Source organism: Equus caballus, chromosome 27, assembly GCF_041296265.1.
Source record: "Equus caballus isolate H_3958 breed thoroughbred chromosome 27, TB-T2T, whole genome shotgun sequence".
Lineage (NCBI taxonomy): Eukaryota > Metazoa > Chordata > Mammalia > Perissodactyla > Equidae > Equus > Equus caballus.
Genome location: NC_091710.1, coordinates 20,127,912 through 20,154,453, shown reverse-complemented (window position 1 = coordinate 20,154,453; position 26,542 = coordinate 20,127,912). Strand labels below are relative to the sequence as shown.

The 26,542-nt window shown below is 49.6% G+C and overlaps 1 protein-coding gene across 23 annotated transcripts; it reads left to right on the top strand.

Annotated features, from left to right (window-relative positions):
• Positions 1 to 2,271: 2,271 nt before the first annotated feature.
• Positions 2,272 to 26,104, top strand: POMK (protein O-mannose kinase). Of its 23 annotated transcripts, XM_070253335.1 has the most exons (8): positions 3,203 to 3,227; positions 4,150 to 4,227; positions 6,188 to 6,280; positions 6,470 to 6,611; positions 7,497 to 7,654; positions 10,450 to 10,591; positions 11,572 to 11,874; positions 22,975 to 26,104. In XM_070253335.1, the coding sequence occupies exons 7-8, from the start codon at positions 11,593 to 11,595 to the stop codon at positions 23,743 to 23,745; spliced, it is 1,053 nt and encodes a 350-aa protein (XP_070109436.1). In that variant the 5' UTR covers positions 3,203 to 3,227; positions 4,150 to 4,227; positions 6,188 to 6,280; positions 6,470 to 6,611; positions 7,497 to 7,654; positions 10,450 to 10,591; positions 11,572 to 11,592; the 3' UTR covers positions 23,746 to 26,104. The 23 variants fall into 23 exon arrangements, 19 of the variants coding, with proteins under 19 accessions (XP_023486472.1, XP_023486471.1, XP_070109430.1 ...); XM_070253330.1 differs by lacking the exons at positions 3,203 to 3,227; positions 4,150 to 4,227; positions 6,470 to 6,611 and adding exons at positions 2,535 to 3,092; positions 8,033 to 8,198; XR_011433353.1 differs by lacking the exons at positions 4,150 to 4,227; positions 6,470 to 6,611 and having other exon boundaries at positions 3,091 to 3,227; positions 22,975 to 24,015; positions 24,168 to 26,104.
• The last annotated feature ends 438 nt before the right edge of the window (positions 26,105 to 26,542 follow it).

Genomic DNA, 26,542 nt, shown 5'->3' with positions numbered 1-26,542 from the left:
TTCTGTGAGCTAGAACCAGAGGCTTTCTCCAGGGTCTGTCTGCCCCCTACTGCTCACTTCCAGGTTTTGGTCTGTGTTGAGTTGAGGCCAGAGGCTACCAGAGGAAAAACAACGTCACCACCGTCAGTGGTTCAAAGTCTGGTGGTGTTCTTTTATCCACCTGGTGATATTCACTTTTCTGAGACCCCAAATAGCTGTGCCATGAGTTCTGTTCAGGTCTTACAGTTGTGTTCAGTGGGAGAGAAAAGATTGTGTGGGTTTACTCCATCCTACCAGGATCAGCCCTTCCTGTCCTTCTTGACATCTCTCTCCTATTGGCTTTCACTGCTTCTTTGTTCTTCACTAACACTTCCTCTAGTCCTGAAATCAGTTTCCTAGAGCTCAGATATACGGCTGTCTCCTTTTCTCTGTAAGCTCTCTTTCTTGGAGAGATCATCCATTTCCAGAGCATCACGGGATTCTTTGAGGCAGATAATTCCTATACACAGGAAATCTTTATTACTGTCCACTCACCAGAGATGTTAGGTCCTGCTGGATATTAACTTGGACTACACTCCATTTCAAACTCAAAATGTCTACCGTGTGCTCTGTTAATGATGCCCTGTTCGAAACCCACCTAAAGCCCTTGTCTGGTCAGTTCTGTTAGAACATGATGCATGCGTTCCTACATCACCATGCTATGCAAAATCACACACACACACGAAAAACCCAGGGAGCTTATGGTAAAAATGGGTTTAGAGACGCAACACTTAAAAACTTAGTCAGTTAAAAAGATAACCTAATAAAAAGGGCAGGACAGTTTTACACATTATGGCACTTTACTTTGAAAAAGACCTGAAGCTTGCTTGTGGAAGTGGGCACTGGAAGGGTTGCAGCTTGTGAGGAGTTATGAAGCGATAGAGGGAGGGTTATCTGAAATCGATCGGAACGTTGTAATAGCAGATGTGATGGGTGTGGCTCACAGCACACACAATGACCTGAGGGTGTTGGTAGATGCTGAGGGCGTGCAGGTGAGTGTTTTGTGCATCCCTATGCAGTGCAGCTCAGCTGGTGCCATTTCCTGCACTCACCTCCTGTTTCTCCAGGATGAAATCACACATGAACAAATGGGAAATTTGTGTCATGCTCAAATGATCTCCTAATACATCAATCCAATTGAAATAAATTTGCTTTTTAAGAATATGTTATAGCAAAGCTGACTGCACTTGACTTTGTTTCTTTCCTCAATTTCTCCTTCCTTGGCAGTTTTCAACTCCTGATTATTTTTCCCTTCAAAATTCTCGTGTTCAAAGTGTCTCATATCTCACCCATTTTCCTTTTACATTCTTTTAAAAAATTATTATTTGACAGGTTTATTTCATGATCCTCCTTAGTGGTATCTCTCTAATACAAGTCACATATTGATACCAGGCTCATCTTTCATATATACACACACTTATGGAGTAACACATGTTAATTATATAAACATTCAGAAATACATATAAGAGGCCGGCCGTCGCCGAGTGGTTAAGTTCCTGCGCTCCACTTGGGCAGCCGGGGTTTCGCGGCTTCAGATCCTGGGCGTCGACATGGCACCGCTCATGAGGCCACGCTGAGGGGGCGTCCCACATGCCACAACTAGAAGGACCACAACTAAAATATACAACTTTGTATTGGGGGGATTTGGGGAAAAAAGCAGAAAAAAAACAGATTGGCAAGAGTTGTTAGCTCAGGTGCTAGTCTTTAAAAAAATAAATATAAGGTAAATAGGAAATTTTCTATTGCCCAATATATATATGCTATATTTCTAAAAATAGGATTGTTTCCCCACCCTTAGCCTTATGTTATGAATTATTATGAATATCCTTTCATGTCCATACATATAGATCTACAGCATCACGTTTTTACTGTGGTAAAATTTACCATTTTAATTGTTTTTAAGCAGCACTATGTACATTCACATTGTTACGCAACCATGACCGCCATCTAGCCTGAACTACTTCATCTTCTCAAATTGAAACTCTACCCATTGTACGGCATCAGTTTTAATGGTTGTATGGATATAATATAATTTCTTTCAGAAAGCCCTATTGTTAAACATTTTTTTCCCTACTATACGTATCCTTTATCAACAACAGATCTGTTGTACATACGTCTTGCACAGGTATTCAATTATTTCTGCATGATAAATTCCTAGAAATGAGATCTGCTAGGACCTTTTATACTATGAGGAATTGGTACAGCTTAGACAAATTTACACTCACGTATGGGTGTGGGTGTGGGGAAACTTTTAGATCCTGGACACCATCAGCAGGTATTACCATTCTCTTTGCTATTTGCCAATCTGATAGGGAAGTAGCTTCTACTCATTTTAATTTTCATTGTTTGGACTGCCAGCCCAGGCTATGCTGTTTAACCCACATCGTGTTTATTCTCTTGATGCCGAACTTGGAAATGTGTCCGTGTAGAAGCAGATTACGCCGCCTCTGATTTAAACAAACAGAAAGTTATATAACCCGATGCCTGCCTTTCGCCGCTGCAGCCTCTCCCGCGTCAGCTTCCACCAAGGACGAAGGCCGGTGTGACAGGCTGACACCTTCCCGCTCCCTCTTCGGATAGCCCTCCCCGCTGGGGTTTGTCCACGTGACCGCCTGCCCCCCGAACCCGTGAAGCTCGGCCTCTCCGTCTGGGCGGAGCCCCTGCGTTTCCCTCCCGCCACTGGTTCTCAGCCTTCGGGGGCGCAGCATCACCCGCAGGCCTGGTTAGAGCCCTGACTGCAGCGCCCCACCCCCAGGTCTGGGAAGGAGCCGAGAATGTACACGTCTAACAGTTTCCCGGGAGGTGTGCAGCATCAGCTTCTGGTCTCAGGACACCTTTCGGGAACGACCGCTTTGCGACGCTGGGGAGCTCTTTGAAAGATCTAGACCTTACAACTCCTCTCCACCGTATCCAGCACCGGACCGGGCGTCCGCACTAAACCAGTAACAGGGCCACACATCATCGTCCCCACACGCTCGAAGCGAAGAACCAGAAGAGGACACTGGTCGGGGCACCCGGGCTGGAATCCGGACGCGCTCCAAGCCCGGCTCTGCGTTTCGGCGTCTCGCCTCCAGGTGCGCGGCGGGAGGCGGACGCCAGGGGGCGGCCTCGAGCTCGCCCTGCGCCGCTCGCTTCCGGCCACGCAGGCGCAGGCGCAGGCGCAGGCGCACGCCGCCTCCAGCTGGAGCGGGGCGGCCGGGGCGCCGCAGGTGGGGGCGCCCGGGTTGGGCCTGGCCGCGGGGGTGGGCCTGGCGGGGGGGGGAGCGGCCTGGCGGGCGGGGGTCGGGGAGGAGCGGAGCGGCGCGGCGGGTGGGCTGGGGGCGCCCGGGGGGAGCGGCGTGACGGAGCATGCCGCGGGCTGGGGGCCAGGGGCCGGGGCGGCGGGCGCGCCCTGGCTGCGCCCCCGGTGGCGGCCTCGGCCGGCCCTCCCGTCCCCTCCCCTCCCCTCCCCTCCCGTCCCGGGCCCGCGGGGCCGGTGCCGCCGCCTGGCCGTGCGGTGGAGCCTGCGGCGGTGAGCAGGCGTCCGGGTCGTGGAAGCGATCCGTCCCTGTGCCCCGTGCTGTGTTGGCACAGTGGGATTCTGTCCCTATTTTGTGTTGGGCGACGCTAACCCATTTCTTCTTTGATTGTGTAAAATTTCTGTAAATTGGTAAAAGCGAATTCTGTTCCGTTGCTTTTGTTGGTTTTAAATTAAGCTCTGAGTGTACAGCCGTGGTTCCCAGTCTTTTCCCGGTTACCAGCTTTTTCCCGTGAATGTCGGGAGTCTTTTGTGTCTAAACAGTGCCTGATTTCTCCTACCCGCTGGCCCCACAATCGTTATTCCTTAACTGGCAGGGTATTTTTAAGAACGAGTAGCTTTGTGTCTTTTTTGCTTATTTCTGGGCAAAGACAGTTCCTTCAGCCCGCCTCCGGGGCGCGGCCGGGCAGCCTGCCGTGGGGACCCCGCCGTGGGGACCGGGCGCGCCCTGCGCCGCCGCGCCGACCATGGCGGGAGGCGGAGGAGGAATGTGGGGTCGAGGCCGGAAAACTTGGCTCCTGCATGGACGGTTTAGGGCCCTTGGATAAACCATTTCAGCTCGGACTCAAGTCTCTTATTTTGACACGGGAATATTAATTACATCTACTCCATAGAATTGGTGTGAGGTTGGCACCGTGTGAAAATTGCATTTCTGGACGAGCGTTTTGCTGAGCGAGGGGTCGGAAGTGGCGGTGAGGACTTGGGGACAATCGAACGGCTGTGAGGCACATACCTGCAGAGTCGACAGGAAATGCATTCACGGCTAATGGGTAACTGGGTAATGTTGGAGATCTAATGTAGATTAGAAAATATGAATTTCTAGAGCCCTACATTTGATGTTTACAGCCTTTGAGTGGAAATGAAGAAAGCGGTATCCTTCCAAAAGAGAAAAAATTATGTAAGCTTCAGACCCTGTAAAAGCTGAATCTTCCCCTGGTGGTAAGGTGGCATCAGTGGAAGGTCAGCGGCAAGGAGGGCTGAGGGCTGGAAGGATCACCCGTGAGGTTTGGGCTGGTGAAGTCAGAGTGCAGGAGGTGGTGGATGACGGGGTCAGAGGACAGGCCCCTGAAGAGATGGAGACCCCGCAGCGGGGTGAGAGCACAGGAGAGAGGAAGCAGCCTAGGCGCCTGAGGCCCTGAAGACGGGAGGCTGAGTGGTCAGGCAGTCAGTGCCTTTTTGCTGAGTCCCTGCCTTATGCCACCCACCACGGATACAGGGGTGAGCAAAAAGGCAGGCAGTCTTCCCAGAGCTCACACTCGAGGAAGAAGGAACACCGTGGGGCCAGCCTGGTGGCGCAGCGGTTAAGTTCGCACTTTCTGCTTCTGAGCCGCATGGGGTTCTCTGGTTCGGATCCCAGGTGCGGACATGGCACCACTTGGCAAAAAGCCATGCTGTGGTAGGCGTCCCACGTATAAATTAGAGGAAGATGGGCATGGATGTTAGCTCAGGGCCAGTCTTCCTCAGCAAAAAGAGGAGGATTGGCAGTAGTTAGCTCAGGGCTAATCTTCCTCAAGAAAAGAAGAAACACTGTGCCACGCCTGGGCATCCCAGGGAGGGGCCTTCAAGGACTGAGGAGAGCACGGGCTGGCATAGGGTGCAGGCAGGGGTCTGGAGAGGTGGACAGAGGCTGGATCTCAGAGGGCCTTATGGGAGTTTGGACTTTATCATGTTTTTAAGCAAAGAGGTGATCAGATTTGTCCTTGCGAAGGATCACTGTGTCTGCCAGAGAAACTCTTCCACATGTGCACACAGAGGTGTGTGCAAACTTGTCTCGCTAGTCGTGGTGTAGTTAGATGATCAAAAATGGCAAATTACGGGGCTGGCCTGGTGGTGTAGTGGTTAAATTTGCTCGATCTGCTTCGGTGGCCTGGGGTTCACAGGTTCAGATCCAGGTGCGAACCCACATACCGAGTGTCAAGCCATGCTGTGGCAGCATCCCACATATAAAATAGAGGAGGTTGGCGCAAACGTTAGCTCAGTGACAATCTTCCTCAAGCAAAAAGAGGAAGATTGGCACAGATGTTAGCTCAGGGCCAATCTTCCTCACCAAAAAAAAGAAAAGAAAAAATGGCAAACTAGAGTTTCATGAGTCTACTTGGATAAACCTTACAACCAATGTTGAGCTTTGAAAAAAGCAAGTTGCTAAAGGGCATATACAGTACAATACCACTTGTATAAAGCTTGAAAACAGACATATATTATGCGTTGTTATTTTGGGCACATACTTATGTGGTGAAGATAAAAAGCCTGTGTGGGAATTACATGCACCAGTGGTTCTCAAACTTTAGCAGCACGGGAATCACCTGGAGGACTTGTTGAGACAGATTTCTGGGCTCCGCCTCACAGTTTCTGATTCTGTGGGTCTGAGTGTGGGTTTGCAATCTGCATTTCTCGAGAGTTGCCGGGTGATGCTGCTCAGCAGGTCCAGGGCCCACTGTTTGAGAACTACTGACGCACCAGCTTGAGGATGGTGATCACTTGGGAGGGAGCAGAATAAGACTGGGAGGGGTCCAAAGGGCCTTCAGCTCTATATGTAATGTTTTACTTCTCTCAAAAAGATCTTAAGAAAATGTGATGCAGTGTTACTTGACGAAGCTGGATGAATGCTCAGGATCTTATTTTGTAATTTTCCTTGTGCTTGAAACATTTCAGGAAAGGAAAAAAGATCCTCTTTGCTATGTGGAGAATGGATTGGCGAAGAGAAAGAAGTGGGAGACCGTGGGGGAAACTGTTGCAGAAGCCCAGGTAGGAGATGCTGGTGGCGTGGACCAGGGTGGGGGCACCGGGAAGGGGAGGCAGGAGCAGACTGGAGAGACATCTGGGGGATGGAATCGCGGTAGACGGTGACTGATTGGTTTAGAGGTTAGAGGAGGGGGGAATCAAGTCACCTGTTCTGTGCCTTGAGCAAGTGGGTGTGCTGTGTGCCTGTCACAGAGAGGGAGCCCTGGATAAGGGGCATGCTGGGGGCAGGAGAGAGACGTCCCCGATCTCGAGGAGCCAGCTGGGTGAAGTGTAGGAGAAAGATCTGGGCCACGGTGGAGACTCGGAAATCAGCAGCGTTTACCTGGGCACCCATGTGAGTGGGGATGCGATCACATGGGATACTTAGGATGGGTAGATGGCCTGTGACAGGCCCGCAGGAGTATCACCACCTACGCAGGCCTTGGCCGGCTGCTACCCCCCACCCATTTTTGTATGGCCTGCAGGCTAAGAATGCTTTTCACCTTTTTAAAAGTTGGCGGGGAAATCAAAAGACAGACAGTCTTTTGTGACACATGAAAACTATATGAAATTCAGATTTAGTGTCCATAAATAAAGATTTCCTAGAACACAGCCGTGGTCATTGGTTTACACAGTGTGAGGCTCCCTTTGCTCTCTGGCGTCAGTTGAATAACTGTGACAGAGACGGTAGACAGTATGTGGCCTCTCACCGCTTTGCACTGCTGGTCAGTGCACCACAAGCCACAGTGATGGAGCCCCCACTCAATTTTAGCCTCTGGCCCCTAAACCTGAATATTTACTGTCTGGCCTTGTATAGAAAAAAGTTTGCTAGTCCCGACTTGAGGTCTAAGTTGAGACACACTTGGTCACTTTGAGTGTTGTAGAAGAGAAGGCGGTTGTTTCATTCATTTAAGAGCACCTTCTAAGGATTGGGTACTGGTGGAAAAGCTCCTGAGACCGTTTGTGAGGCTGAGTGGTACAAGTCGTTATATTTTCAGTTGAAGTCCCTGAAGATGATGGGAGGGAATGGGCTGGAGAGAAAAATGCAGGCCTGGAATCTTGATGAGAAAGGTGAGCAAGCAGCCATCAGGTTGACGGGTACGGCTGGAAAGACCACGGCGGTGGGCTGAGCAGGTGGCCTCGTTTCTAGGAGAGGGGCATGTTGAGTGAAGCTGGAGCTGGTTTGCTGAGCACCTCTTGATGGGTGATAAGCAAAGTGGCGTTTCCTGTTGTTAATTAGGAAAAGCTGTACTGAATGCTCTTCTGCAGAAGAGTCCATTACTTCTAGAATTTCCTGCATAGAGGAAGCAGGCTCGCCGTGCTGACCCTTCACCTGCGGCCTCACTGGCCGGGCTAACGGGAAGCATAGACTTGTCACTTACAGAGATTGTGAACACAGTGAGTAGAGAATTTGGGGGGAAAGAGCAGACATTGAGTTTGGGAAGTATTTTTAAGTTGAGATATAACTTACATACCATAAAATTTGCTGTTTTAAAGTGTACAATTCAGTGATTTTTAGTATATTCCCAAGGTTGTGCCACCATCACCACTGTCTAATTCCAGAACATTTTCATTCCAAAAGAAATCCTCTAGCCACTAGCAGCCACTCCCCATTTCCCCTTTCACCTGGCCCATGGCAACCACTAATCTATTCTGTCTCTATGGATTTGCCTGTTCTGGACATTTCATATAAATAGAATTATATGATTTGTGGCTTTTGTGTCTGGCCTGTTTCGTTGAGCATCATGTTTTCAAGGTCCATCTGTGTTGCTGCAGGTATTAGTGCCTTACTCCTTTTTATGGCTGAGGAATATTCCATTGTATGGATGTATCATGTTTTATTTATCCATTTGTCACTTGATGGACGTTTGAGGTATTTCCAGCTTTTGGCTGTTGTGAAAAACACTGCTGTGGACATTCGTGTGCAAGTGTCTGTATGAAGGTATGTTTTCAGTTCTCTTGGGTATACACCGAGTAGTGGAATTGCTAGGTCCTATGGTGACTCAATGTTTAACCCTCTGAGAAGCTTCCAGACTGTTTTCTACAGTGGCTGCATCATTTTACATTGCCACCAACAGTGCGTGGGGGTCCCATTTTCTCCACTCCCTCATCAACACTTGTTGTGATCTGACTCTGATTCCAGCTGTCCGAGTGGACGGGAGGTGCCATCTCGGTGAGGTTTGGATTTGCGTATCCCTGACGACTAAGGGTGTTGAGCATCTTTTCCCATGCCTATCGGCCATGTGTATATCTTGTTTGAATCTTGTCTGAATATATCTATTCAAGTCCTTTGCCCATTTTTGAATTGAGTTATTTGTTTTTTTATTGTTGAGGTGAAATATCATTTCTGAGTTGTCCATCAGACATCCAGACGGAGGTGTGAGGGAGGCAGGTCCAGCGTGCTGGCGAGGCCGGGCTGGAGCGTTGCATCTGGGGGCTGCTGCAGGTGGAGGTGGAGAGTCGTGGGTCTGGAGAGTCGCCACAGAGTCTGAGCCCTGGGCACTCCCGCGTTTAGGCCCAAGACTCGAGGAGCTGCCAGGTGCAGCTTCCTGGGTCCAGGGGAAGACAGCGTTTCGAGGAGAGAGTGATGAGCCAAATGCTGCTGAGACGTCAGGCCGGGCCGCGGACTGACTGCTGTTTAGCGTTTAGTGACAGGGTCAGTGGGGGGAGTAGCAGTGAGTTTGAGAGAAATGAGTCACAGAGAGAGCTGGAGAGTGAGTATCCTTACCCTTCTGAGGAGTTTGCTGAAGAGGGAAGAGAGAACCAGGGCAGTAAGTGGAGGGAAGGTGGGGTGAGGAGAGGGTGTTGGAGTGATGGAGGAGTCAGGGCGTGACTCAGGAGCAGAAGGAGAGACTGCGCGGCGGCGACCCGAGCAGGCAGGAGGAAGCGGGCTGCGCACAGGCCCAGAGCCAAGGCTGGAGGCCGTGCTCTGATGGCTTCTGTTCTTGGGAAAATAGGAGACAAGGCCATCAGCTGGGGGTGGGGGAGGAGGTGACACAAGTTTGAAGAGAGGGGCCGTGGGGCGAGCCTGGCAGGTTTGCTGAGCTGTTGCAGAGAGCGAGACAGCACAGCATCGCACCTGGGGTCTCAGGCAGAGGAAAGAGCCTCTCACAGAATTGGGGACCAGGTGGGGTTTAGGCCAAAGCTGAACAAAGCGGGGTTTGCATGGGCTCAGAGCCAAGCAGGGCTGCCTGTAAACAGGTTAGGATCAGTCTGACTGCAAAGCGGACCCCAGGGTCGGTTTCCTGGGACACTGCAAGGTCCACATAGATGTGCAGTGTCGTTTCCGGAAACCGCTGATCTGCGGCTCTGGCCCGGGCTGGACGAGAGGCGCCTGCTCTGTGCCAGAGCGACTTGGCTCCTCCGCGCAGGAGCGGGACGCTCCCTTCTCCTCACCAGGCCTCGAGCCAGAGCCTTCCTGCTCATCCGGGATTTTTGAGAACAGAGTTTCTCAGTGAGTGTGAAAGCAGTCGTCCTTCACAGAAGAGGGTTGTTGGGCACTAGTGGCAGCGGTCCTTAGGAGAAATGCCGTTTCCTGGTGACTCGGCGGCCGGCTCCATCAGGGTCTGTTGCCCCAGCTCAAGGGGAGGCAGGTGGACTTGGCTTCCTCCAGAAGCGGGAGTGAAAGAGCTGTCTAGTCCTGATTTTGTTCCTGGCTGGCCCTGGCTCCCGGTCTCATGCTCAGAGAGGTTTCTGGGACTGCTCTGCTCAGGGAATCTTCTCCCTGGTATTCTCTGTCCTTTAACCCTCCTCACAGACATGATGATAAACTTTTGTTTCCTTGTTGATTGTCTGTCTTCCCTGCTCGTTTCCCCCTAAGCTCCAGGAGGATAGAACCCCGTCTGTTTTATTTACTCTTTTACCCCCGTGCCTAGAGCAGGGCTGGCACGTAGCAGCTGCTTAGTCTGTGTTGAATGAGTGAGTGGCCGGAAGATGGTGATGGCGGTGGAGGGAGCCAGCTGGGGCCAAAGAGAGGCTGTGAGGGGATGAGGGCTCTGAGCCCAGACAGGCTGACAGGGTTCAGTGACAGCGCCCGGGCTGCAGGAGGCCTTCCCTGCGGCTCCCGGGCTCAAAGCCTGAGGGACACAGGCACTTCCATCTGGGGAGGTGGGCCATTTGAACTGTTGCCATTTGTCTGTGTGCAGAGTTGCAATTTTTATTTAATACCCCTCATTCTTGGTGCTTTGTGGCAGAGCACTTTCAAACCAGTGCCCGGGGCCGACTGGAACACTGACTGACCCAGGTGTCTGGATGGAGACCTGAGCTGGGAGAAGGAAGACGCCCCTGGAAGGGAATGGTTCCTGTCAGAGGCGACTCAGACACAAGAAGCACAGGGTCAGTTCTGTCACTGGTGTCCCCTGTGCACCCCGGTGCTGATGCTCAGCTGGCACACACTAGTGCGGCCAAACCCCCTGTCAGAGTACCGACACACTTCCTCTCTGGTTGCAGCCTGGGTCAGGCACCCGCTGTCCAGGGTCCTTCCCCAGCCCTCCCCTCCCCGGCCCTCCACCGTCCGATGACAGTTAGGGCAGCGGTACCTGCCTCCCCGCGGGCCGCCCCCAGCTCCAGTGCTCAAGCCGGAGTGCAGGGATGGGGAGTGTGCACCTCGTCAGTGGTTGCTTGGTGCGGGGGTCACCTCCACGTCCTCTTCTCTCCGTTCTCACCGCTGTCATTCCAGCTCACGCACTCATCCGCTCTTGTCCTGGAGTGTTGGCGGGGCCCCCGACCAGTCTCCCAGCCTCGGTCTCTTCCACCCGAAATGCACCTTGCCCACTGGCTGAAGAGTAGCCTTGGCTTCTTAAAAACATCACGGAGCTTTGGAGTGTCTCCAGGGAACATCCCCGCTTCTTAGCCAGGTTCAGGAGGCCCTCAGTCCAGCCCGCACCCACCACCCTCGCTCATCGCCTACTGCTCTTCTTTTCCATCTTCCTCCCCGGCCCCACTCGACTAACAAATGCACAGTTTGCTTTCATTGTACTAACTGTTCATTGAATGTCCGCTCAGTGCAAACTGCTGTGGGAGAGACAAAGACGAAGTCAGACACACACCTCTCCCTTCTCATTGAACCTAAAATAGATGAACCCAGGCTGTGGTCAGTAATAAAAAACAATGCTTATGGACACAGGTGAGACTGAACATTTAGGATGAGCCTGGTATTCAGTACCTTCTTTAGTCCTCACGATGACGCTAAAGGGAGCGGGATCTGTGAGCATCAGAGGCGTGAGAGGGTTGGCACCTTCGGTCCTTGTCATCAGAACACCTTAATGGAAATCAAAATGGACTGGTATTACTTCTTGTTTCATTTTATACTCTAGGAAATTACAGAGGATAACAACATGGAAAAGAAGCCCCAGGATGGTAGAAAAGGTCTCCCCCACAGAGAAGTGCCCCCAGTTGTGGGGCTGCTGCTGGCCGTGGCCCTCATGAACGCACTCCTCTACCTCTGCCTTGACCGCTTCTTCATTTCCCCTCGACGGGCCGCCGTGGACGCAGGTCGCTGTCCCTACGGTTACTTCAGAATGGGACAGATGAAAAACTGCTCCCCGTGGCTGTCCTGTGAGGAGCTGAGGACAGAAGTGAGGCAGCTGAGGCGCGTAGGGGAAGGAGCCGTGAAGAGAGTGAGTCCTCGAGCTCCCACCGCGCCGCCCTGGGAGCGCCCACGGGTGCCCCGGGAGAGCAACTTGGTGTTGTGTGTTAAGAGCCATCGAATGTTTCTCCCCTTGAGCCCAGTGATCTCACGTTTGAGACTTTATCCTAATAGTCCAAAGGAAGGGAAAACGCTACCTGCATCAAGGATACTTTGCTTTGCCATATGTAGTGGTAGAAAACTGGAAACAATGACCCAGGGGACCGCTTAATTAGACGATGGTCCAGCCACTCGATAGAATATTCTGCAGCCATTAAGTGTAGTTAGGAACCCCATGTACCAACGTGAAACAAATCTTACAGTGATAAGTGAAAAAAGCAAAATACAAAATTGTACAATACACTATTTCCAACTGCAAAATTATGTATTTATGTAGAAAATTATAAGAATGATAGAAACTGTGCTATGGTGGAAGATTATGGGCAATTCTTTCACTCTTATTTTTCAAACTCTATGATGGTGGTATATTGATGTTTTAAAGTTTTTTATTTTAAAAAGAGAAACCAGAGGCCAGCCCGGTGGCGCAGTGGTTAAGTTCGCATGTTCTGCTTTCGTGGCCCGGGTTCACCAGTTCGGATCCCAGGTGTGGACCTATGCACCGCTTATCAAGCCATGCTGTGGTGGCATCCTACATATAAAGTAGAGGAAGATGGGCACGGATGTTAGCTCAGGGCCAGTCTTCCTCAAAAAAGAAAAAGAGAAACCAAAGGGGTGAATTCAGTTCTCAAATTGAAGCTTTAAGAGCCCTTGTCTTGTCAGCAGCCGGTTTATGTTGTGTCTTGGCAGTCGTCGTTTCATGGTGGCTGAGGCTGCTGATGAAACAGTGACTGGAAGCCAGTTAAGGATGGCTGAACAAAGACAGTTCCTTTATGAGGATGCGCTGAGTGACTGGCAGAGGCAGGCAGGGGGCAGAAAATGCGTGTGTGGGCCTGCAGCAGGAGAAGGAAGGGAATTTATATAAAGTGAAACCATAAAACAAGGTAACTGACTGATTGATTTGTTGTGGGTGCTAGGGGTGTGGCAGTGAACGAACTAAGGACCCTCGGAGCTTGCTTTCTAGCAGTGGAGTCAGACAATCAAGAAAATAAGAGACAGATGTGTAATAAAATATGTTAGTGATACATGCTGTGAAGACGGAGCGGGGCAAGAAAAGAGTTGTGGGCTTGTTACTCTCGCTGGGCAGAGTGATCCAGAGTGAGCCCTGTGGATATTTGGGGAAAGATGTTCCAGTAAGAAAGATGAGTACCAGCAGGGCCCCCAGGACAGAACATGCCTGGTTGTCTGGGGCTGAGGAGGGGGCCAGTGTGACCAGAGGCCAGGATGGGAAGGGCTGACAGCACAGGAGCTCAGAGCAGGGCCATGCTGGGCCTGGGAGGACTGGGGCATCATGGGAGCAGTTTCAGGCGAGGGATGAGGTGGCCCGACCTGTGTGGAGAGGGCCGAGGCTTGGCCAGGGTGGAGGGTCAGTTAAGTATTGCAGGTAACAGATGGTCATGGCTTGACAAGGGTGTCAGCAGTGAATGTAGCGAGAAATCAGTGGGTTCTGGATTTTTTTTTTTTTTAAAAGATTGGCGCCTGAGCTAACAACTGTTGCAAGTCTTCTTTTTTTTTAATTTCTGCTTTTTCTCCCCAAATCTCCCAAGTACATAGTTGTATATTTCAGTTGTGGGTCCTTCTAGTGGTAGCATGTGGGACGCCGCCTCAGCATGGCCCGATGAGCGGTGCCGTGTCCACGCCCAGGATCCGAACCAGTGAAACCCTGGGCGGCCGCAGCAGAGCGCGAAGACTTCACCACTCGGCCACGGGCCAGCCCCTGGATGTATTTTAAAGGCAGAGCTCATAGGACCTCCCGTATGGTGGATGTGGGGTGTAAGAGGAGGAGAGGTTGACTACCAGGTTCTTGGCCTGAGCAACAGGGCACAGGGAAGATGGGAAGGCAGAGATTCTGTGTCTGCGTGAGGTGGACACGTTAAGGCTGTTCAGATGTCCAGTGGAGACTCAGGCGGCTGGGTGGGTGCACACGTCGAGCGTTCGGGGCGGGGGCAGGGCAGGGATACAGATTTGGGGGTACTGAAAGCACTAGGATGTGGAGAAATCGCCAGGAGCGATGCAGGCAGAGGAGGGGACTTGGAGCCGGCCCTCTGTCGCCTTCCAGGCGGGCACCTCACCTCGCGGGCCTGCCCGCACGTTTCCGTGTCCTTGCGGTCGCTCGGAAAGTGTTTGGAGTTTCTTTTTCAGAATTGCGTTTTACCCTGAAGGATGTGTTTTTGGGTAGTTTCGATGGTGACAAACCGTTGTTTGAGGGCAGATTTGATTTTAGGGAACTCTCCAAAGGATGCCCATCCGAATATGGGGTTTGACACTATGGGTACCAACTCTGAGTCATGGAGTTTTGTTTGTTAAAGTGAAGGGTGACTAAAAAGGCTGATACACTGATTTTTTCTTTCTTTGACTAAAACCTGCCCTCAGGGCAAAAGTGTTTCGAGCATCGTCAGGAGCCATGTGTGTCTTGCCCCGCTGGAAACCCCAGAACCTGTGCGGGTTCTGGCCCAGAGTAGACTCCTTTCCTCCATGGAGGCACTTACTTGAACTGCCCCTGCATGGAGCACTGTCCCGTTGCTGCCACCACCACCTCTCCACACGGGTATCCCTCCTCGCTGACGCTCCAAGCCATGAGGCATAGGGTTCTCCACAGGAATTTCTGTAACCGAAGTTCTGCACGCCCCACTCTCTGACCTCCTCTCCTCTCTGTCTGCACCCCTGCTTCCAGAATACCTTAGTCTCACGGGACCCCCAGGGTATCAATCCCATGACGTTCTCACTGTCTGATACTCCGCCCTGTCTCCACTCCCCGATTCACCCAGCAGCAGAGATTCCATGGCTCTTGTCCTCATCGTTCTTCTGCAAGTCTCGCAACAAAAACTCCAGGTCAGATGTCGCCCTGGCTTCCTCTCACTTGGTCTTTCCGCAGCCCGTGATCCGGTTGGCTCCTCCCCTGTCCTTGCACCCCTGGGCCGCAGGGCTCCTCCTCCTTCACTGGCCGTTCCTAATTCCTCTCCTTTGCTGCGTCTGTTCCCTCTCTTGCCTCCAAATCAGTGGTTCTCAGCCAGAGGTGATTTGCTCCTCCGGGGGACATTAGCAATGAAGGGAGATGCAACTGTGGTTGTCACAACAGTGGAGGGAAGAGGTGATACTGGCATCCAGTTTGTAGAGGCCAGGGATGCTGCTAAAAACATCCTACAGTGCACAGGATGGCGCTCACCCTCAACAGGAAATCATCGGGCCCAAAATGTCAATAGGGTTGAGGATGAGAAAGCTGCTTCCTCGTGATTCTTTCCTGGATCCTCCTCTTGTCTTCTTTAGGTGATGTAATCTAGCTCCATTGCTCTTTATATGCTGACGACTCCCAAATTTGTCTCTCCAGCCTGCCCCTCTCCCCGGAGCCACAGGTCTGTGTATCCGCCTGTTTATTTGATATCTCTGCCCAGGGGTGTCTGGAGCATCCATGTCCTCCTGATAATTTCCCCCTCTGAAACCTGTTCTTCTCCCAGCCTTCCTTATCTCAGGAAGTGCCATCACTTCTTACCCAGCTGCTGAGCCCAAACCTGGGAGTCGTCTAGAGTCCTCTCACCCCCTCCACCTTAACTAAGCCAGGAGCAAGTTCCGTCAGTTATATATTCAAAACGTATCAGACTGGTTCCATGATCTCTCTCACCCCTGACGCACTGCAGCGAGTCACCATCAGCTCTTCCTTGGAACCGGTCTCCCCACTTCTACTTCCGCCCTGCCCCTCCACCAGGCAGTCGGCCCCTCAGCACAGTTCAGATGTTGCCGCTCTCTTCCTCTAAAACCCCTCTGGTGGCCTCCTATTGTCCTTAGGAAAAAAGGCCACACCTCTTACTGAGACCTGCCACACCCTCCCTGATCTGGATGGGCGCCTGCCCCCCCCCCCCCCCCCCGCCCCCCTCACCCCTCACCTCCTCCACTCCCCGGGGGCTACCCCCCGCCACTCCCCAGAGGGCCCCGCCCACACCCCCACCCCTGCCGCCTCCACACCCCAGCGGCCCCGCCCTCATGGGCCAACCCCGTCTTTTCATTTGTTTCTTCATCAAGAGCAAGGTCTTTCTCACCTCGGGGCCTTGGCTGTTGCCTTCCTCTGCCCGACAGCTGTCTTCCTCCATCTCTGGTGTGGCGGTGGCCAGCTCCTGGTCGTCCAGGCCTTAGCTCAGATAGCCCTTCTCCAAGAGGGTTTTTTTGTCGCCTCTGTCTGAGCCCCACCGTCGGGAGCTCTCCTCTGCCATCTGCTTTGTTGTCTCTCTTAAGATTTTATTTTTCCTTTTTCTCCACAAAGGCCCCCCCTTCATAGTTGTGGTGATTTTTGCTTTTCTTTTAGTTGTGGGGTGTGGGACGCCGCCTCAGCGTGGCCTGATGAGCGGTGCCATGTCGGCGCCCAGGATCCAAACCGGAGAAACCCTGGGCTGCAGAGGCTGAGCGCCGGAACTCAACCACCTGGCCACAGGGCCGGCCCCTGTTGTCTCTGTTATAACTGAGTCCTCTGAGGGCATAAAGGGTGTGTCCTCAGCGTCCAGCCTGGTGCCTGGTTCAAAGAACACATTTTAAGGGCCAGAACACAAAGGCTCATGAGCTGAATCCACATAAAATAAAATGTTGGCTTTTGTCAATGCAAATAACCACTCACCGTTCCATAGACAGGAGGTGTAAGGCGAATTTTCCTTGAGCCATGCTGAGGACTGTACCCTGGGAAGGCAGTCTCCACAAAGGAGGAAGTGTTCTGGAGAAGCATGGTTTTCAGTACAGTTTATACCTTTTTAGAACAAAGAGCGTACATCACACACGCCCAAGATACATAATCCTCAAAGTTCTGAAGAGATGCTCAGTTACGGGTCAGCGGGTCAGCACGGCCCTGCTGCTAGGAAAGGGAGCCTATCTTCGGGAACACTGGTGCTGGCACACAGGGAAGGAAGTATTCATCCTCGTCTTCACACCGCGGTCTTTTCCTTTGGACTAAGGTTTAATGCATCCTTATCTTAATGGGTTGAAGCAGATGCACAATGTATGGGTGACAGGCTGGAAGTCAGGCTGCCTTAGTTCAGGCTGAGTCGGGTTTAAACCAGAATAGCTACCCTGCAGTCACCTCAAGATGTGAAAATGTCACTGAGCTTTGATGGTTTCATCTGCATACAGTCTCTGCTACCCGCTGCTTTCCCCAGACTGTATTTTTGATTTGCGTTTGGAACTGGGGCAAGTGACCTCTGCCTGGAGCTGTGTGCAGCCTTGCCTCCGAATGAGATAACTGGTTTGTGGCGGGCAGGTTGACACACTGCTTTTTCTTTTTTTTTTTAATTATAAAAGCAGTACATTCAACTCAAATAGTCACAAGGAGGCAAAGTACCAAGTAAAAGTTGCCCTCTCCTGCCTCTTGCTCCCCTTGTCCCCAGTCTTATTCCCTGGGGATAACAATTGGGATTCATCCCTTTTAGATTTTTAAGCCCAAGATTGCATTAAAAGAACCAGATAGATGCCTTGCCGGCCATCTCAAGACAGCAATACCCACGTCTCCTGGGGCTGCCCATGTTCGGAAACGTAGATTTGGGGTAACAGTACTAGTGAGGAAGAAGAAACATTGTGTAGAACCAATTCTTCCAGAAGGTAGCAGACCCAGCCCCTTTGCTGTGGACAGCCAGAGCCTGATTCAGGTCACACTGTGTTTTGACTTGGGTTGAGCAGAAGGCGGTGTGGCCTCATGTATCATCTGTGTGCCCAGCTCGTGAGGATGCCTTTAGTGGTCTCAAATCACTGTTAGAGTTTTTACAGTTGTGTGCTTTTTCCTTTAAAATTACAGTATGGTACATTAAAGAGCCATAAAATTTGGGTTGGGTGCTGTCAGAAGAGTAGGTCTGATTCTTTCTCTTATGTTACCCTGGAGCCCTCTGGTTTTGTGTAACCTTTAACAGGATTTTATGTGGTCTGTTTTTAATGCTTAGGGCTGTCTGGAGAACAGATGTTACATGAATTGTATATTTAAAAGTATGCAGTCACAGTGTCCACTTTGCAGGCTCCACCTCCTCATCCCTCTTAACCTTGGGCCTTTCTTCTCCCACACTTGCTCTTTGGGTGGCCACATCCAGTCTCAAGCGTTTATCTGCAGCTGAGACCTCTGCCTTGAACTCTCTAGACTTTTCTATCCAACTGCCTGTCTTCCTCTCCACTGGGATGTCTGGAAGCCTTCTCAAACCCAGTGTGTCCCAGATCGTCCCCCGCAGCCTGCTCTTCCTTCATTCTTCCCTGTTGCAGTTAATGAAAACTCCGTCAGTCCACATGCTCACACCACCAACCTGGGAGACATCCTTGGCCTCTAGCTCACATCCACGTTCCATCCATCAGCAAGTTATAGTCTCTCCACTGAGAAGAGATCCGGAATTTGACCCCTCCTAAGACTTCTACCCGAATCCCCTCCCCTCACCCAGGCCACGATCATCTTGCACCTAGATTATTTCAGCAGCCTCCGAAGTGGTCTGTCTGCTTCCACGCCTGCCCCACTCCTGCCCCCTTCAGTCTGTTCTCAACACAGCAGCCAGAATGCTGCTATTAAATTGTAAGTCAAATAGCGTCCCTCCTCTTCCCGGAACCCTCCAGTGGCGCTCTGTCTCACTCTGAGTAAAGGCAGGTGCTTTCAGCAACTGAAAGGCCTTACGAGGTCTGCACACTCTCGCCAGCGTCTGCGCCATTCCCTTTGCTCAGCCTTCCAGCCACCCTGGCCTTGCTGACCTGGCAGCCTGGAGATGTGCTCCCGCCCCAGGGCCTTTGCCCTTGCTGTTCTTTCTGCCCGGGATGTAGTTCCTCAGATAGCATACGGCTCATTCCTCTGCATCCTTCAGCTTCTCGCTCAAATGTCCCCCCAGTGAGAGCTCCTCCAACACTGTGAAAATTGTAAGCCCTTCCCTGACTCATTTCTCCCAAAGCACGTTCCACCTCCCAGTACACTTTATACATTCCCTGTTTATTTTCTTTATTGTCTGTCTCCTGCATCAGAGTGTAAATTACAGAGAGGCAGAGATTTATTTGTTTTTTTATTGACATAAATACTTGTTAAATGAATGAAGACAGATTTGACTACATAATAGGTAAATTCTCTGTACTACAAAAGACCACATAAACTAAATAATTACTTTCTAAAATTTGTCCCTACATTTACAATGAAGTATCACATGGGTAATATAGAAAGAGCTCCTAGAAATTAATAAGGACAAAGCAAACAACCCCATAGAAAATTGGGAAAAGGACATTGAACAGGCTTTCTTCAGAAGACAGACAGAAATGCCAGTGAAGATGAAAGGTGCTGAGTCTCATTAGTAATCGGGGAAATAGAAATTGGAACGGTAAAATAGTTTTCATCTATTAGATTGACACAAATTACAAGGATTCATGACACCGAGTGTGATTAAGGCTATAGAACATCAGATTCCTACACGACTGGTGAAAGTACGTGTTGGCACAGATTTGGAGGGTCCTGATGGCTGTGTATTTTCTTCATTCAGCAATCTGTCTACCTACCTAGCTTATAAAAACACTTGCAGATGTGCACAGAGGTGTAGATACAAGGCTATCCATTGTAGCACTGTTGTTAATAAGAAAAAAATGGGGAATAATTTGAACCTCCATCAAGTCTTTAAAAATAGATCACATAAGTCATGTTAAAGGTCTATACAAAATTACAGAGCTGTGTGAGAAAAAGAACCTAATCTATTCTGACAGCATCCATTCTAAATTTTCTAAATTTTTATTAAGTTCTACTTTAGTTTTAAAACAGAAATGATGTAAAACCTTACCGAAAATACACCAGCATAGGTAGTATACCCATACTATGAAGTATTCTGCAGCTTTCGAAAGAGTGACCTAGAGCTGTATATACATAGGGGAAAGATTTCTGAGGCATCGGTTAGATGGAGAAACCAGTTGCAATATATTGATGTTTAATCCCACTTTATGTAACAGGCTCCAGTGCTGTTTTCTGTGTCCATTAATACGAGTAAAAGTGCAGAAAACCACCTGGGAGGCCACCAACCAGCCAGTTAACGAGTTTCCTTGGGGTTGGGAAGTAAATGCAGGGGGAGGAGATCTGCTCCTTCTGTATCTGAATTTCTACAAAGAAAAATATTCATGATTAACTTTATAATTAAAAAAAAAGGTAATGCTGTTTTCTCTAAATGACAAAGTTTTAGAAAATGTTAAAAAGCAACTAAATTGGAGATTGCTGGGAAACTATTCTTAAGCAATCCCTGACTTGCAAATATTTAACACTGGAGATTTCAGATATTTGTGAGTGATCCCAAAGACTAATAATATTTAATAGTCTTTCATTTGTCTGAGGCACAAAAATTAACAACATAAACGAGGGTTCAGGAGTGAGTCCCGAGGCCTGTGGTTGGGCCTCCTCACCATTTATTGTTGAATAAATGGAGAAATAAGTTGTAGCGGTGTCCCTAGAGTGATCGCTGTATTTATGAGAAAAATGGGCCTAGAAAACCAAAGTGGTTGGCCAGTGCTAGTGGGGACCATGAAGAGGGGTGTTAGGAAGTGATGGATCTCAACAAAAATAAGGGTTTGCTATTAGAGTCCAATGTCAAACTCAATGCTGATGCAGATCTGTAGAAAGAATATGCTCCCTATAAAAATTTATATATATATATATATATTCATTAAACTTTTAGTGAATGTAGCAGCCAGAGCAAAAAGGCTTTTTAACAGAAATTATGATCCATAGTAAAATTTCTCAAATTTGATTTTTTGAGAAGATCTTGAAAGATTTCTCTCTTGAATATTAAGGGTCAACTGTAGTTAGCTGAGTTTTTCCATTAATGAACCTCCCTTCTCAGATCCAAAAAAAATCTTCAAAGTCCTCTAGCCTACCAATATTTGGTATAATATTTTGAGTTCTTTTAAAAAAATTTTATCTGAATGGCTGTAATTAATAAGACAAGAAGTAAGTGTTGGAGAGGATGTGGAAAAAAGGGAACTCTCAGACGCTGCTGGTGGGAGTGCAAACTGGTGCAGCCACTATGGAAAACAGTATGGAGATTCCTCAAAAAATTAAGAATAGAACTACCATACAATCCAGCTATTTCACTGCTGGGTATTTATCCAAAGAACATGAAAACACGAATGCGTAATAATATATACTACTCCTGTGTTCATTGCAGCATTATTTACAATAGCCAAGACTTAGAAGTAACCTAGGTGCCCATCAAGGGACAAATGGATAAAGAAGATGTGGTATATATACTCAATGGAATACTACTCAGCCATAAAGAAAACAATGAAATCTGGCCATTTGTGACAACATGGATGGACCTTGAGGGTATCATGCTAAGAGAAATATCAGAGGGAGAAGGTCAAATACTGTGTGATCTCACTCACAAATAGAAGATAAAAACAACAATAATCACATAGAGACAGAGATTGGATCCGTGGTTACCAGAGGGGAAGGGGGGAGAGAGGAGGGCGAAAGGAGTGATTAGGCACCTGTGTGTGGTGATGGTTGGTAATTAGTCTTTGGGTGGCGAACATGATGCAATCTACACAGAAATCGAAATATAACACTGTACACCTGAAATGTATATAATGTTATGAACCAATGTTACTGCAATAAAAAAAATGTTTTAAAACATAAAAGTAATATACATCTGGAAAAGTCGGAAAATACCAAAGAAATACCGAAAGAAGTAAGAGAAAAAAATAATCCAGCATCTTACTGTATAAAGAGAACTGAAATATTAGCCTGTTTCCTTTGATTTCCATGTAATTTTGTCTTGTTTTATGCAGTTAGAACTGCATATAATTTTATGTCCTTTTTCATTTGTAGTGTCACTTTTGTCTGTGAAAGCTCCCTCAGTGTATGCATTTTGCTGACCACATAATACTCTTCTGAGTGGTCCTACCATAACTGAACTACCCCCAGGTTTTGATGGATGGGTAGGTTGCAATTTATGCTTTTATAAGTAATACCTGATTTTTATTCCTAGAGCTTTTTTTCTATTTCAGATTATTGCCTTAGATAGATTTTAGACTTAAATGTTAAAGGCTCTTGATAAATAATGTCCCAAATTACTTTCAAAAACCATAACCTTTATTTTAACGATGAAGAAGCAGAAGCTGAGAGAGAGCCAGCGTGCTGGGGGCAGAAGCAGCCCAGGGCAGCGACATCCTGACATCTGAGCCTGTCCTCTCTTCTGCAGGCTGCTGCCTCCCTCTGGGGATTTAAGCAGAGCAGCGTTCTTAATGACAGCGCTTCCTGCAGCCCTTTTCCAGCTAGTAAACACTGAGAGGCAGGCAGGGCTGTGCGATTGCTCTGCTGTTAGCTGTGGGCCAGGATGGCTGGGGATGCCAGGACTGGTGGCATTTCAGCTCCTGCTTTTACAGCTGAAGTAACACAAAGGCGCAGGCCGTGTAAAAGTCTTTTCCCTACATAGAACTATTCCTGTTTGTGGTTTACTATGCTGCCTTTTAAAATTAATGAGTAATATTGTTAAGTGTGATGGTCTGGCTGGGCTCGACTCCCTATGTAGGATTCTCCAGATCTCGACTGACCACGTCTCCAGGCTTCTCCCTCCCCTCCTCTTTGGTGCTGCAGGATTCTGGAACTGGCAGTCTATCTGCCACTCTGTGCCTTTGCACATGCAGTCCCCTCTTGGGGAACATACTCCCCGTTCTCCACATCCTCTGCAAGCCCCGACCGTCCTTCAGAGAGACTCCTGGCAGCCTTCCAACACCCTCCCCAGTCGGACCTCAGCACCCTGACCTGTCGGTTCCTCCTCCTGCCCTGTGCCTTTCCACATGGACGTGGCGCTTGCCTCACTGAGCGCTGTGGTTTGCTCTTAGGTGGCCTTTGTAACTTGCCTAAGAGCAACTCTCGGCCTCGACGTGTGTCTCATTAAGTCCCGTACCCTCTGCACCACATCCAGCACTTAGAAGATATTTTGCTGAGTTGTTTCCCTGCTCACTAACGCAGGTGAAGGTTCCGGGTTTGATGTTCTCTGTGGCTTTGTTTCAGGTCTTTCTGTCTGAGTGGAAGGAACACAAAGTTGCTCTCTCACGGCTCACCAGCCTGGAGCTGAAAGATGATTTCCTCCACGGGCTGCAGATGCTGAAATCCTTGCAGAGTCAGCATGTTGTCATGCTGCTGGGCTACTGTGAGGAAGACAACACTGTCCTTACGGAATATCACCCCTTAGGGGCCTTGAGCAACCTGGAAGAAACACTAAACCTTTCCAAGTACCAAAACGTGAACACGTGGCAGCACAGGCTGCAGCTGGCCATGGACTACGTCAGCATCATCCACTACCTGCACCACAGCCCCCTGGGCACGCTGGTCATGTGCGACTCCAGCGACCTGCGCAAGACGCTGTCCCAGTATCTGCTGACGCGGAACTTCAGCATCGTGGTGAATGACCTGGACGCCTTGCCCCTGCTCAACCGCAGCTCCGGGGCTTTGGTGAAGTGCGGCCACAGGGAGCTGCACGGCGATTTTGTGGCTCCAGAGCAGCTGTGGCCCTATGGAGAGGACATGCCTTTTCGTGATGATCTCATGCCCTCGTATGATGAGAAGATCGACATCTGGAAGATTCCAGACGTCACCAGTTTCCTTTTGGGGCACGTCGAAGGCAGTGATATGGTCCGATTCCATTTGTTTGATATTCATAAGGCATGTAAGAGCCAGGCTCCTGAAGAAAGACCCACTGCTCAGGACGTCCTGGACACCTATCAGAAGGTTTGGAACTTACTCAGAGACACCATGATATCTCAAACAAGAGAAATGCTATGAAACCAGGCCAGTGAGAGAGGGCTGGGCGTGGAGGAACAAATGCAACCGTTGCAGCAATTCCGCTCCCACGGAGTTTGCTGCTGTTTAGTGGTGTGGTTCTCGTTCTGCGTCCCCGTGCTCGCGTGAGGGTTCTCCCTCTCCTGGGGGCCTGGCGGAAGTTGCTAAGCAAGAGCAAACCCGCCTTGACTCAAGTCCGCCTTCACTTCCCGAGGCTGGTCTCTCCCAGGGGAAGATGCAGAGAAGCAGGAGTCTGACCAGCATCTGAACAAGGTAACAAAGACGGCGCTGCAAAGAGGCCTCCCTCCCTAATGACTGAATCTGTAAGCTTGTAAGAAATGTATAGAGAGAAGGTTTGTAAATGGCAGTCTATGAAAGAAACATAAAGTAATTCTCCAGAGAGTACTTTTTCCTCATTTTTTTAGATGGTGATCAACAGACGGAGTCCAGGGAGGATTTGTGCGCTGTTTCACGTGGTATCGGTGAGCATCTTTACTGTTTCGAATCATTGTTCTGTGAAGCTCCTGTGCCATCCTCCTTCCAGCGAGCTGGAGGAGAACTATGACAGATGCTCTTTGAAATTTTGAATGGATAAGGAATATTGCAAACAGCAAGTGTGAGGGAAATTAATCTAGGTTACTGCCTTGGATGGTGCTTGTGAAAATCCTGTTTACCTTCCAGCTAAGTTTTCTGTGTCCAAAATTAGTTACTGTGAACGTTTTACATCAGTAGTGTCACTCCTTCAGGTGTCAAGCCCTTCCACCTGAGTTGCATGATTGAATCCTTCAAAAGGCTCTCTTCTTGGTCCCTGTCATCGTCACTGGCAGGGGATGGTGGATCTGGTGCATCTTACTCATCACTAACCAGGTGGTCACAGCCGGCGCTGAGGGGCAAAGACGCTGTGCAGCAGACTCTGCCTCCCCTGTGCTCAGGCGGCGTCAGACTCACTGGGGTCACTGGAGCTGTCCCCACCCCACAGCCTCTGACTCAGGAGGTCTCGGGCAGAGTCTGAGACTCGGCATTTCCGCCTGGCTCCCAGGTGCTGCTGGTGCTGCTGCTCTGGGGACCACATTTTGGGAACCACTGCCGTTAACTGTCAGGAAGGAGCCACAGGCAGAGGATAGGGCCGTGCTGTCAGTATTGTCCGCTGTCCTGATGCCAGTGGGTGACGGGGCCCTGTGGCTGCTCAGAGAGTGCCTGCCCAGAGTCTTCTAACTGTCACTTTTGTTATAAAAACTCCACCGCAACCCACTATGCTGGCTGTGATCAAAAGTGTGGACAATAGTAAGTGTTGGCTGGGATGTGGGGAGTTGGAACCCTCCTACACTGCTGCTGGGAATGTAAAATGGTGCGGCTGCTTTGGAAAACAGTCTGGCTGTTCCTCTAAAAGATTAAAAATAGAGTTACCATAACCCAGCACTTCCATTCCCAAGTATTTACCCGAGAGAATTGAAAACATGTCCATAAAAACATTTGTACACAAATGTTCATAGCAACACTATTCATAATAGACAAAAGATGGAAATAAACTGAATGTCCATCAGCTGGTGGATGGATAAAGACAATGTGGTGTATCCACACAATGAGACATTATCCAGCCATAAAAACGAATGAATTTCTGATACGTGCTCCAACATGAATGAACCGTGCAAACACACTAAGTGATGTGGGAGGAGGTAATCGAGAGGACATGACCGCCACTTGACCCAAGAACTGGGCATTGGAAACATTCTCACCCCTCCCCGTCCTTGGAATGCACACTCCCCACCGTTCCCACAGCGGGGGTCATTTTCAGGGTCATGGCCTTGAGAGAGCACTGAGTCTCGAGACCATCTGGATGATCCAGGTCACTGAACCCCATTAAGGCCTCTACATAAACTTTGAAGATTCTGGTGGGCAGTGCGGAGGTCGTCTGTAGCTGCCCAAGACGAGCGTCGTCAGTAAGTTCCCTCACTGATTAAACCTGCCCCTCCCCATCGAGTGTCTGCCTCTTTCTTCCTTCTCTCTCTGCCCTCCGTGTGTGGGGCCACTGTGTGAACCAACATGTGACAGAAGCCAATCATGAAAGACCACGTGTTGCTGGCTTCCATTAGTATGAAATGTCCAGAATAGACAAATCCATAGAAATAGAAAGTAGGTTAGTGGTTTCCAGGGGCTGGCAGGGGGTCGGGGGTGAAGGATGGGGAGTGCTTGCTAATGGGTACAGAGTTTCTCTTTGGGGTGATGAAAATGTTCTGAAATTATGTAGTGGTTGTATCGTGGTTGCACAACTCTATGAATATACTAAGTAACACTGAATTGTATAAAAAGGGCAAGTTTTATGGTATGTGAATTATATCTCAATAAAGCCGAAAAAACCCTACGTCTGTGACAAGGCCGTGTATCCCTCATGACTCTGCACTTGACGTGGCCTGTTGTCGTGTGGAATTGATTTGGGATTATCTGTTCATGTTGTAATTCTTGTTTGAGGGTTTTTCTTAGCTTTTGGACTTTGCACTGGAGCAAAACTAACAGTTTCAAACAAATGTCTTTTTAAATATTGACAGCCAAGCTAAAATAAACAGCATGGTGTGGGGAAGGGACCCCGCTAGGATGAGAAGACCTGAGTTAAGTCCCAGCACTGCCTGGATTCTTTGTGCGGCCTCAGACAAAACCATCTCTCGAAAGGGAGTCGTGGGAGCCATTCCGGCTCTCGCTCTGCCTCTCCGAGTTCTCTCTGAGGCTTTATAATGCCAGAGCCAGACCCCAGACTGGACTTGCCTGGCGGCGTTCAGTCTTTAGCTTGTGCTCAGATATAATT

What these genes read in the sequence shown, in the direction of transcription:
- POMK (XM_023630704.2), top strand. Translation starts at nt 11,593, where the DNA reads ATGGAAAAGAAGCCCCAGGATGGTAGAAAAGGTCTCCCCCACAGAGAA. An exon ending in GGGAAGGAGCCGTGAAGAGA is followed by an intron (nt 11,875 to 22,974) that starts GTGAGTCCTCGA and finishes GCTTTGTTTCAG; the next exon opens with GTCTTTCTGTCTGAGTGGAA.